Source organism: Oryzias latipes, chromosome 14 (assembly GCF_002234675.1).
Source record: "Oryzias latipes chromosome 14, ASM223467v1".
In the NCBI taxonomy this organism is placed as follows: domain Eukaryota; kingdom Metazoa; phylum Chordata; class Actinopteri; order Beloniformes; family Adrianichthyidae; genus Oryzias; species Oryzias latipes.
The window spans coordinates 4,784,248-4,797,498 of NC_019872.2; the positions used below are offsets into that span (position 1 = coordinate 4,784,248).

At 37.2% G+C, this 13,251-nt stretch overlaps 1 protein-coding gene across 12 annotated transcripts in view; it reads right to left on the reverse strand.

Annotated features, from left to right (window-relative positions):
* Window positions 1-13,251, reverse strand: part of rapgef6 (Rap guanine nucleotide exchange factor 6) — a 120,130-nt gene that overhangs the window by 18,475 nt on the left and 88,404 nt on the right. For 7 of the 12 annotated variants that reach the window (XM_020708658.2, XM_020708661.2, XM_020708660.2 and 4 more), the window contains 7 exons: window positions 10,930-11,037; window positions 10,457-10,660; window positions 9,440-9,548; window positions 9,110-9,353; window positions 7,374-7,385; window positions 5,123-5,280; window positions 2,536-2,550 (listed from right to left, as the gene is read on the reverse strand). In XM_020708658.2, coding sequence (XP_020564317.1) covers window positions 2,536-2,550; window positions 5,123-5,280; window positions 7,374-7,385; window positions 9,110-9,353; window positions 9,440-9,548; window positions 10,457-10,660; window positions 10,930-11,037 — 850 coding nt within the window. The remainder of the gene's footprint in view (window positions 1-2,535; window positions 2,551-5,122; window positions 5,281-7,373; window positions 7,386-9,109; window positions 9,354-9,439; window positions 9,549-10,456; window positions 10,661-10,929; window positions 11,038-13,251) is intronic. The other 5 variants (XM_011483174.3, XM_011483170.3, XM_011483175.3 and 2 more) reach the window with 3 other exon arrangements.

Consider the following 13,251-nt stretch of genomic DNA (forward strand, 5'->3'; position numbering starts at 1 on the left):
TAAAGATCACCCCCTATTTGTTCACGCTTTAGATTGGGGGGGATGCAGAACACTCAATAAACTGTTAATAAGAAAACTGTTAATATATTTATTTATCTCATACAAGCAATTTATAAATAGCTGGTGAATAGAATTAACAAATGCTAATAAATGTCTTTATAAGCAGCTTAATACCACATTACTCATGCTTGATAATGGCTTATATGTAGTTTATTAAGGAATATGTTAATGTACTTATAAACAGCTTATTTAAACTTATAAGTCAGTTGTAAGACATTTACAAATGCTAATTAATGTACTTATAAGCAGCTTAATAAATCATTTCTAGTGCTTGTTAATGTCTTATAAATAGTATCTTAAGGACTTTTATCATAAAGCGCTACCGATGTGATAACACTTTATATTAGGATTCCTTAACAAGCTTTGTACTTATAAGCAATTTACTAAAACATTCTTAGTGCTTGTTAATGTCTTTAAATAGTTTATTTAGGACTCTTATTATAAAGCGTTACTGATGTTTTTTCAGCCAAATGTAGGTGCATCTCTAAAAAACCTAGTTTGGACAGTGTTACATTATTTTAGAGCCTAAAAGCTGATGTTAATTGAAGATTCATAGAGCAGCGGATGTTGAGAGAATATGCGTGCAACATTCATGGCAGCATTCCAATTAAATAATAGAAACATTTCCTCCACTTCATCACCATCACTGTGTTGTAGTACTCAGCGACTCGTTAGCCACACAGTTTTACTACAACCGTTGAGGAGCAGCCAGAAAACATGCCGTCTTTGTCTCAACATCATCTCAGAGCTACAGTTTGATCATATGAGGCTGCAGAAAAGCAGGGAGAGATCATAAGGTGATCATGAGATCTGAGGATTACTGAAAAAAAATAAGCGTGGTGCTTGACTCATGATAATCACGTACTTATGTGCAAATACTACATTACTGTCATTAAAGACCTACAACGGTCACATTTTGAGCTGTTTTAAAAGCGTTCTTAGTGGTCTTTTAATTATGATTATGCCGTTTTTAGCCAAAATCGGACTGTTTATGTCGCCCTGCAAATATCTGAAGTCTTTTCTACATCACAAACAAATTCTTTCTGCATACATGCTGCATTTCAACACTACATGGAGACTTTCAGTTTCTTCAAGACGAGTACATTTCTTTTGAGTGTTTAATTTTTTTATTCTGCAAATATACAATCCTGATAGGCATTGTATAATAACAGAATAGCATATGTGGCACTGTCTGCAGATGGTGGCTCTCCAAAGAATCATACATCTCATATACTATCACACTCGACATGAGCTTTATGGCGTGCATAGAGACGCTGGATTCGACCCATTTCTCTCCTCTGTCTGGAACAGCAGAGAAGAAAAAAAGGCCTCTTTGTCTGTGTGCAGCAGGGTGGTGAGAGGGGTTGACTGGCAGCTAAATGCTTTCTGTCTCATTAGCTGTGATTTGTGATTAGAGTGTGGGTAGTCCTCGGATAAATAGCTAGCTATTACATCCTGGGGGGGGAGAGGAGGGCTGAGGGAGTCATGTTCGATCCTATGGACGAGTCGAAACCTGACCTGCAGGAGGACAATCACTGCTCACCCACCAAACATCCAATCAGTTATTATCTTTAATAAAGTATCATTTGTCTTCATCAACACTAGAGGATCTATTTAGGGACTGAAGCCAACACAGGGCTCTGGACAGGCTTTTTACAAACACTGCACTGATTGAGATTAAGCAATCCCCACTAAGATCCCAGTATTTCCCTCCTTTTTTCTTTTTTCTCATTTACTCACCTCTGCTTTCTGAAAGCAGGGATCGTACATGAGAACATCTGGAGGTATATGAGCTCAGCACAAAAGATGTCACTTTTTATATGCCTTGTAGAGATACATTTAGAGTTCAAGGAAAAGCTTATTAAATCACACAAAATTTGTATTATTCTCCCGTTTCTGACACATAAGTTATTAGATGTTCTACAAGAAAAACCGAAAATGTAGAAGCCTAAGGAAAAACATAATTCAAGCTCTAAATCAGGGGTGTCAAACTCATTTTCACCGAGGGCCACATCTGCAAAGTGGTTGTTCTCCAAGGGCCAGATATAACTTATAAATGTAACTAAATGCAATGAAGAATAAACGTAACTACTCCTTAATGTTGAATAACTCATTATTTATTTATTATAACTTTTTAAAGTGACAATTAGATGTGCATAGAAAACATATGTTGTTACTCTAGCATAAATCCTTTTACATTTGATTCTGTCATGTTAGGTTATATGGACAGTGTTTAAGTCCTAATGTATAGTTGCCCAATCCCATATTTCAAGTCCGATTCCCCCTAGATATGAATAAAAACACACCAATTTTTATTTTAAGAAATTAAAAATGACATGGCGGGCCACATTTGACCCGCTGGCCTTGAGTTTGACACATGTGCTCTAAATAATGAAACTGAAAGGAGTTCATAGGTTCCAAAGACATATGAGGCGTTTGTGTACAAATAATGAAGCTGTAGATATTTATACTTACAGTAAAGTCCCAAAGCTTGGCAAGCAGAGGAGAAGAAAGCACAGTAATTAAAAGTATAAAGGAGAGAGTGGGAGAAAGCACAAAAACACAAGAAAAAAAAGAGTAGAGAACACCAGAGCTCTTTCTGCAGCTTCAAACTGCTCAGTATGACTCAACATGTCGACACAAGAACATCTGTTTGAAATCAGAGCAGCAGAACAGAAAAAATCTACAAGTCTGGCCTCATACGGACATGTTCAGAAACCAATCTACCAAGCAACAATGAGACACCAGTTCACTGTGACCTAAAAGCTCAATTTGTACTTTGCAGACAGCACAGGCTTATAATCTTTAGATCAAAGATCTGTGAGCGCTGAAAAGCGTGTTGCATGTAGAATTATTTAGGTCTGCAACTAAAGATTATGGGGATTAGTGACTGCTCCATTCAAACTTTTTATCTAAAACAAATTTGAAGATAAAAGTTGTATCATACTGAATAAAATAGAAAATTATTTCCAAAGATCTCCAGCATCAGTAGCCAGCAGCAGAAGCACTCTGCATGCGCAACAGTCATCTGAGCTTCTGATTTCTATGGTAATGTAATTACTGAACGGGATTTGCTGGGGGCATTACAAGCTCTGCACAGCACCTGGAGGACAGGGTTTGCTTTCGGCTGACTTTCCCTCTCTATGTCAAAAGACTACAGGAAACTCGCTATAATGGCAGGTGATAAATGTCAACGTTTGTATTGTAGTATAACATTGCTACACGTTACACACGGGTCAAAGCATAAGAGATCTACTGGCAGGGGAGTGACCCCGTTGTCTCATTCTCTCAGACAAATAACCAATAAATCCAAGAGGGGTTTCTTCTGGCAGACGTGGTCGCTCTTTTCTTTTCGTAGACCTTTTGCCCAGACAAATACACAGAATATCAAAGGGAGCAGCTCTTAAAAATCCAATAGGTAACTTCAGAGAGCGTTCCACAAGAGAATAAAAATGTGGGCCTCCTTTAATTTGGACTTATCCTGTGACCATTACATATGAAATTCAGACTGATGGTCAAGGCCAAAAAGATCAAAAAAAGAATTCACATTTAAATAGAGTCAAATGTGTCTTCAAAATTCTTTTTTTTTTTTATTCATTCATTTTCTATTCCGTTTTTCCCTTTCAGGGTCACGGGGCTGCTGGAGCCTATCCCGGCCAGTTGTGGGCGAAGGGAGGGGACAACCTGGACAGGTCGCCAGTCTGTCGCAGTTTCTCGACAAAATGAACACTCAAATTCTTTCATCTAGAAAGAGACACTAGACCTGTGTTTTTCAACCTTTTTTGAGCCACGGCACACTTTAACCTTGACAAAAATCCTGCGGCACACCAGCATCCAAAAAAATAAATAAAGAAGAAACTCATAGTCTGTATTGATCTACAGTCCCTCCACAGTCTCACATGCAATTTTGTGATAATTGTGGCAGAAAAAGCTGGAAGTTGCAGCTGTTTTTTTCTAAAAGATATAATAAAAGTTAAATCAGAAGATTTAAAAACTGTTTGATGTGTGTTCGTTGTTGTTTAAGACGTTTAACAACGAAGACTTAATGTGCGCTGAGACACTGTCACTTTAACCCAATGCATCATGGGAGATGTAGTGCAAACAGCCGCGGAACGCAGATAGACTCGCGTCTCTGAGCTTCATTGTTTTGTTCACTTGTTCCACGGTCTGATACCGGATTATGTGGAAAGCTACACTGCTGAAGACGAGCTTTAGCTGGTATTTATGTTGGAAATGAGAAACTTATGAGCAGAATCAGAACAAGGAAGTGAAGACTTTAACCACTTCTGATTGGTCAGACTGATGACGTGTGATTAAGCCTCCAAGAATGATTGGTGGAGACAGTTAAAGGGGCGGGACTTTTCCTAATACAGCTGAAGCTACGGCTAAATCGCGGTACCGTCATTCTTATCAAAATGTCTTTAATAGAATCAAAAAAACACAAAGAAAAAAGTATTTTACGATCTTTTATATTCCTAATTACTCTGTGTTTTATCAGGACCTGTTTGGATGAACAAAGAGCTGATATCCTGGAGATGGGAAATGTTTTTAGATCAGTGAATGAGGGCAATTTCCCACGGTACACCTGACCATCTCCCACAGCACACAAGTGGGCCATGGCACACTGGTTGAAAAACACTGCACTAGACACACCTAAACTGCTTTTTCACTTAAACTAATCCAAAGAACTGACAACAAGATTACGGAGGGCAAGGTTGTGTAATTTCATCACGCAATGTTCACTTTCTCCAGCTCAAGCTTGTAAAGATTGCATCTTCTTAATTAAAACGCTTAATGAAGTCATGCTTCGTATTAACTCAAACTAATTACAATGTGGGGGTTCACAGCAAAAGAAAAGGATGAAACTTGTTGGATTGAAGCTTTTGCTCTTTATTTCTTCAGTTGCAACTTTAAGAATAAGACTTTATTTTACTGAGATGCAACAAGAGGTGTGAAACATGTCAATAGAAATGAAGAAAACAATCGGGTCAACTTGTGCTTCACTGTTGGATAATGGTGTAAGGCTTAGGTTCATGTGGGAGTCTGGATGATGACTTCTTACCAGCAGGGTTGGAGAAGTCAAGGACGTTGGACGCCGGCTGCAGGAGGTCAGGACTGCTGGACGACAGGTTGCTTGGAATTGGCATCATGACCACACTGTGGCGACACTGCTTGGTACCCACCATGCTGTCATCCTGAGACTGACCAATGCCACCATCACTGCAAAGAGAAGAAGACACAGCAAGGGGAGGATGAGGAAAGAAAGTGATAACATAGAAAATCTAATCTTAATGGATTATATGCATTTCAACTTTTATGAACAGATTCTGGAACAGCATAAATTTCTTCAAATATACGAATAAAAGGGATTAAACTGTCGTTGAAAATTGTTAAATGCAGCAGTGACAGCTGAGAGTTTTAGGAATGACAGTAATGATGAAAACGTGCTCGCCAAATAAAGCTAATTTATGAAGAAGAAGAAAATGTTTTGATCTCAAAGAACGTTTTTAACTGTATTTCCTGGCTTTTAAAGTGGCTGAGTGCTTCCACCTAAAGACATACTGACATTTACTCCACATCTATGGCATCATTAAAAACTTTGTGTTTTTCACATTAGTTAACAAATCACTTTAGCCCTTGTGCTATCCTAGACACTTTAACATTGGGAGTTGGGTCATCTAGACCCACTAGACAGTACGCTGAACCTTTTTTCTTCAATGATTTGTGATCTTCACTGGTGTCCATGGATTACATGAAATCTTTCCACCTTTATCCCACTTTGTCATGGTAGGGAGAACACGTCAATGGAAGGGTGGGGTCATAGGATAGCACAAGGGTTAACCCAGTCTTAGATGGCAGAGCAACAAAAAAAAGTGAATTTTGGCTAAGTTTTTGAGTTTAATAGGCATCAATCTACCAAATACAAACAAATTCAATTAGCTCTAAAATGTTGGTCTGTTTCTAAACGAATGTAAACTAAAACAGTTCTGTGAGGCTTTGGCCGCAGTCTGTAACCTGTCAGTCACTGGAGATGGAAACACAACGGAACACAACAGTAGGACAAAGAACAGAAGATTAAGAAAAGGCACAGATGGACAAAGAACAAGAAGGGAAAAAGCAAAACTGGTACAGAACATTTCTGAATACAGAACAAAACAACTGAGAGTGAGACAGTAAAGAGACACACAGGGACTAAATGTTAGGCTTATTTTTGGTTTTTAAGTTAGATTAAAACTATAATAAGACTGAAGCTATGGAAACAGTTTCCACAATGACAAAGCAAAGAAAATTTAAAGTGTTTTTAATGGAAATAAATGAATACAAAACAATAGTTGCATCACTCTGTAAATAGTAAGCAGCAATTGCAGCCCCATTACTTTTGAATGACCCTATAACATGCCTCCACAATGTTTAAGAAGGTTCATTGCATGGTCTTGTTCAGTCTTCTTCTGGAATATTGAGCTAAATTCAGGTAAGGAGCATTTAAACATACTGAAACTTAAATACAAGCAGTGTTTCTGTGCAACTGTGTTTTTCCTAGAAAAGGAAAATACTCCCAGTACTGCACCGTTACTCCAAATAACTGTGAGTGATCTGGGAGCTAGTAAGCCTTCTAAAGTCCTACCTTTAACTATCTTTTGATCCAAACAATAAACGACTGATGGATTCATTTTAGCCTTGATGGCTGTAACAACCACCTGGTTAGTAGTTACATGCCAGAGTAAAGGCTTTTTCATCCTGATGGCCTGGTATGGCTGTGCGGTTGGTGAACAGACTGTTTTTTTTGGTTCAAATTTTTTACAAGTTAAAGATGCAGGTTTCTGAGATTTTTTAAGATTTTTGTTGTTGTTTTGAAAGTACAGAGAGATGGTTTGTCTCTCTGCTATGAACAAAGCATCAAGTTCTAGAAAACACCACGGAAACCTGGATTATAACAGCATTAGCATGTGTAGAAATGATGAGAAAACTAAAAAAAATCTGTTACTTTTGGTTAGGACTATATAAAGGTTAGAGCATGAATTGAATACCCAATATTAACAAAACATTTAAGTTCTAATTTATTTTGGTTATTTATTAAATGAGTTGAATGTGTTACAAAAACCAGAACAGACTGCAGTTCCCTTTAACACGTTCTTCTACTCTTATTTAGAATTTTTAAAGATGAGCAGTTCATTATTTATCTGCCAAAAAGCTCTGAAGATGATTAGATCAACTGAGCAGTGTAAAAGTATAAAGCTTAGAGAATTAGTGCTGCAGTTTGCCTGCAATGTGCTGGACTGTAGATGCAACTAGAATGACACGAGGAATCTTACCCAAACAGGCCCCTGAAGCAGCAAAGACACACAAGAAAATGACATTTAAAAGCAAGACAAAGACAAAAAAGGAGGAAAATAATATAATAAGAAGCAGGGCTTTGCAGAAACAATACTGTACATATAAAGCAGTGCGACAACAAATATTATGCAAAACTGTTTTCTATTCTCACCTCAAACCAGCAAATAAGACAAGAAAAAAGAATCTAAGCAAAAAAAAAGTATTTTCTTCAATTAGACCCATAAGTGTAATCTGAATACAAAAACCAATTTAAAAGTCTTAAATCAGCTGTTAAATTAATGTCAATTTATAACTAAAACAAACTAAAACAAAGAGAAATGTTTGTCAGATGGTTTTATTTACCACACATCAGATAAACCTTTTTTTGCATTGGTTAGTAAAAGTTACAAAAACAGGAAAGAGATGTTTTGTTATCTAGATAAAGGTTTCATTGAATCTCTTTGACACTCTGTGGTTAGATTATCATAAAACCCACACACTCGTACTGGCAAACACACACATGCACACACACACACACTTATATTGTAATGGCCCACATGATGCATTGTTGAATCCTGATTGACCTGAACCACCTGTCCTATTTCTATTCTCATCCTTTAACCAGCCATTAAGTCCTTTGAACCAAAGCAGAAAAGACAAAGCGAAGAGCAATAAAAGTCACCGTTTGCCTGATAAATAGACAGCAGTAAGATGCCAAAATAAAAGCCTTTGGAAGCGGTTTACTGAGTCAGGTCAGACTGTGGCGCGATTATGTGCAATGACTTGGAGCACATTCAGTTTTCATGTCAGCTGTGTGGCCTTGAAGACTCGATCTGAGCTGAGCTACAAACTGTTACAGCCAGACAGGAATGTGAGAAGCCAATGACAGACAAACCGTAGCACTTTAATTAACAATGCAAGAGCTGTGTGTGCTCCATCTCCAGCAGGGTGGAGTTCAATGAGTCGTGGAAAGTGGAGGAGGATAAGAAAAGAAATCAAGTCTTTATGGCTGTGTTAGAGGGAGCCAGTTTAGCTCGTGCTGGTTTGCGGCGCCTTCCGTCCGTGAAACCCGGGTTCGACTCCAGGCTGTTCCCTTCTCTACCTCTGCCGGTTCCAAGCCCGGTTAGAGAAGGTTGCGTCAGGAAGGGCATCCGGCGTAAAACATTGCCAAATTTACCATGCGACTTGTTCGCTGTGGCGACCCCTGATGGGAGACGCCGAAAGTGGAAGTTTTATGGCTGTGTTAGGGGCAAACTATTGACTATGAACACTATTCTGTAAAACCGCTATAAAGGTTGTCAATACAGTAAACGGTTATGAATGACAGTGTTTATACAAGGAAGATATGCTGTATTTTTTAAAACATTACCTCTGCTGTGGGCAAGTGAGAATAAAGACTCAAAGTGGATACATATCTAAGACCAAACTATTTTACAATGAACACTACCAAACTGGAAAATAAAGGCAGATAGCTTGTTTGAAACAAGACCACAGCTCCCATCTGCTTGCTCAGTTGTTGGACAGAACAAGTTAAAAAAAAAAAAAAAAAAAAAAACAAGACTACCGTCTCTCCCTATTCTTTCAAAGAATACCATAATGTATAAACTATTTCAGCCAATGAAAAATGCTCCATGCTAGCATGAGGTTATCCTCCTCTGGTCCCCCCTTTTTACTTTGCTAATGTTACTGTAGGTATCCATGTCAAATATTCCAATTTGATGAGAACATGTCTTACTTGAAAGGTTTAGGTGGAAGTATGCTGAAGCGAGTTTTCTCCAGCATCTTCCTGATCCGGTTCCGTCCTCCTGACACAGTGTTGGCCTTCATTTTGCGAGTGGCCTTGTGGTCTGTGGCAAACTCCATGTCTCCTGGAAGCTCAGGGATGGATAAGCGGTTGCCTTTTTTCTCCTGAATTTTGGGAATATGGGGGCCGCCGTTCTTTTTCTCATTCAGGATTCTGCTGTGGAGCTCTTTGAAGACTGTTGGAGAAGAAGATGTTTGATGACTAATCCCAGACCCAACTGTTGAATTATAATGACCATATTGGTTTGAGAAGAACACTCACCAAATATATTCGTTTTGACAGTAAGAGACAGGTGTGTGTTGTTTTTCAGGATGTCTAAAGCCTTGGAGAAGGAGATGTTCTCAAAGCTTTGTCCATTGATCTCCATGATCTAAAATACAGAGAAATAGGGAACATAGCAGAATGAAAAATGTACATGTAGATAAGGAATTCGGTATTCATCTGGAGGGTAAACAGTCTTTTCTGTTAAACTTTTGAACAGTTTGTTATTTCAATCACAAATGATTGTGTGATTTGCCTGCTTTGTTGTTTTTAAATGCTTATAAATCTGAACATAATTAGCATTTAGGGTTAACTATGGGTTAAAGGATTTGCTAAAAAGAAAAAAAAAGTGATTGCAAAGACTTCTCCATAAATCATAGTTTAGATTTGTTAGGAAGCAATTCAGCAACAGACCATAGAAACACCAAGATGAGAAGTAAAAACAATTACAATGAAAAATCCTTTAAAAAAAGAAGCTATTTAAAAAAAAATAGATCATTACTTTATCAATAAGTCTGTCTTTTTAATAGTTTTACTGTCAAACCTCATACAGAATTATTCAAGAAAAATTATATATATTTTTTAATCAATTTAGCAAAGCAAAAAAACTGGATCTAATGATAAGAATCACATGACTTTATTCATTTGTTCTGGCAAAGGTTCCCAGTTAACAGTGCAAAGAGCAAAATATTTTCCTGTCAGGATTCAAACTTTGGACTTTAGTCAACTGTATTTTAAGCTTTTACACATTTTAAATAAAAAAGCATTTCTGTGTCTCATTTCTACTATGGTACTTAATTTACCCATGGAGCAAAAATATTTCGTGTCTAATATACTGGGGAAAAAAGTCCTTTAATGTAACCTTCAATACTTTAAATTTGTTTAACAATACATTTTATAATGTAGGTGAAAAACACAAACACAATTTTGATCAAAGCGGGGTTTTTTTTGGAGCTAGTTCTTTGAATTTTCCAGCACCAGCAGGTCTTCTCCCATCAGAACAGCCCATTTGCTCACCTGATCTCCTCGTTTGAGCCCGGTCTCTGCAGCCTTGCTTCCCTCCTCCACCATCTCCACAAAGATGCCAAATCCTCTCTCGCTGCCGCCCAGCAGTTTAAAGTGGAGAGGCGACTCGCGGGACGCCTTCTGCAGAGTGATCTGTCTCAGCTTGGCCTTGGCTGCACAGGCAATGTTTAGCAGCCTCAAATGGCCCTTCATTTTCTATTTCAGAGAGGGGATGAGATAATAGTGAGGTTGTGCCTCCAACAGAGCAAAACAAAGTGTAAAAATAAATGATTAAATCTGATTAATGGAATGATGATACCCATACAAGCAGGAATAAAACCTGCACTAGCTCAAAACAACTTCTTTTCTGTCTATCAAACTTAAACAAGCAATTAATTCAACTAATTTCCTAAATAATAAAAGAACAATCAGAAGCAAAATTGGAAAAGAATCATTGCATTTGTTAAATTATGAATGAATCTTACTGTAGCTTCTAGATGTTTCTCAAACTCCTCTAGGAAGCGCGTCATCGCTGGGTCGCCCTCAAAGTCGTTGAAGTGGTTGTTGACCCACAGCAGAACGATTCTGGTTACCTATGAGATCAAACATCAACCTTCGTTTCCACAGACTGAATATCATCTACAGCAGTGTTTTTCAACCTTTTTTGAGCCACGACACACTTTAACCTTTCAAGACGTTTCACAAGGACGACTCATTGTGCGCTGTTTCTTTAAGCCAATGCATCATGGGAGATGTACTGTGAAAACTGAACTGAAAAAGGGCAGACAGACTAGCGTCTCTGAGCTTCATTGTTTTGTTCCCTTGTTCCACGGTCTGACACCGGAATCTATGGAAAGCTTTAGCTACACCGCTAAAGACGAGCTTCAGCTGGTATTTATGTTAGAACTGAGCGACTTTATCAGCAGAATTAAGAACAAGGAAGTGAAGACTTTCCCCACTTCTGATTGGTCAGACTGATGACATGTGATTAAGCCTTCAAGAATGATTGGCGGAGACAGTTAAAGGGGCGGGACTTTTCCTTACACAGTTATAGCTGCAGCTAAATCGCGGTACCGTCATTCTTTTCAAAATGTCTTTAATAGAATTAAATAAACACAAAGAAAAAGTAATTTTAAGATCTTTTATATTCCTAACTACTCAGTGTTTTATCAGGGCCTGTTTGGATGAACAAAGAGCTGATTTCCTGGAGATGGAAAATGTTTTTAGATCAGTGACTGAGGGCAATTTCCCTGGTTGAAAAACACTGATCTACAGGCATGAAAATTGTGTTGAATCAAAACATGTCCTTTAACTACAGCTAAACATGTTTTCCTAACCCTCTATAACCTTTCATTTAGAACTAGTTAAATGCATTTCAGAGTCCCTGATCTCAAAATCATGATCAAAACGTAACCCTAAAACCAATTGTGTGTAACTTGGTCCATGTTTTCTGCCCTGCAGTGGATTATCCTTCCACTAGAGCCAGCAGAAGAGCTTTTCCTGCTCATTTCAAAATAGATCGTTTCATAAATAAAAAAATAAAAAAACATTTATTTATAATATTACCGTATTTTCCGGACTATAAGTCGCCCTTTTTTTCATAGTTTGGCAAGGGGTGCGACTTATACTCCGCAGCGACTTACATTAGAAATAAATTGAAATAAATACATCGTTAACCCTCCTGTTATGTTCATTTGTGAGGAACAGAGATGATGTTCCGGGGTCAATTTGATGTATGAGGTATGTTAAGTGTTAAGAGTATGTTAAGTGACTCAGAGAATCAGCAAACTTTTTTTTACAGTAAAATCTTGAAGGCTAACAACATAATATTCTATTTTCCAATGATTTCATAGATTCAGAAATGCAATAAAAATGACTACATTCTACAAATACAGGATGAAAACAGAGTATTAGTTGGCCAATGATGCTTCATGAAAGGAATAAATAAATAAGTATGAGAAAGAATTACTGTGAAATTATGAGATAAACATTCTGCTATGATTGTGTCATATGAGGTTGTGCAAGTTATTAGTTCTTGGTCTCAGATTTTGTCAAAGAAATTTCCCGTCAAAATGCGACTTATAGTCCAGTGCGACTTATCTGTGTTTTTTTCTACTTTATAATGCATTTTTTGGCTGGTGTGACCGATACTCCGGAGCGACTCATAGTCCGGAAAATACGGTAATTAATTACCTACAATACAGTTAAACATGTTAAAAATGAGTGAATCACACTTGAGACAGTGGATAATTGAGGTGTTTTTTTTCCTGAACACTTGTTGCTATTTATGGATCTTAGACAAACCTTACTGTGAGCAGAAACTTCACCCAATAATTGCTATAATTGATACAATCTATTTCTCATTAAAAGTTAAATGGCAAATATTTTTGTGGATTACATCAAAGGGTTAAAAAAAAGCAACTCAATTCCAATAATAAATAATTTTCTGTCATTAAAGTCCACTTTATTTGGATTAATAAGATATCTAATATTATTATTAATGAGTTAAAGGACTTAATTTCTAAGTCCTTTAACTCATTAATACTAATATTAAATATTAATGATGTTTATCTTAGTGCCAAAGATTATATTTAGTCACATTAACACTTATTAGTGAATCATAGGTTTGCTCCTGTTCAGTTTTGCATGTGGTCTAATATCATAACAGTTATTTATGATTCACTGGTAAATACATTTGAAAAAACAAAAAACTGTCAGAACAACTTCAGCGTCATGTCATAAAACACGAGTTTGATTGTGTCTGCTTTTTTTAATCCATTAAATATTAAAATACAAAAATAATTTTT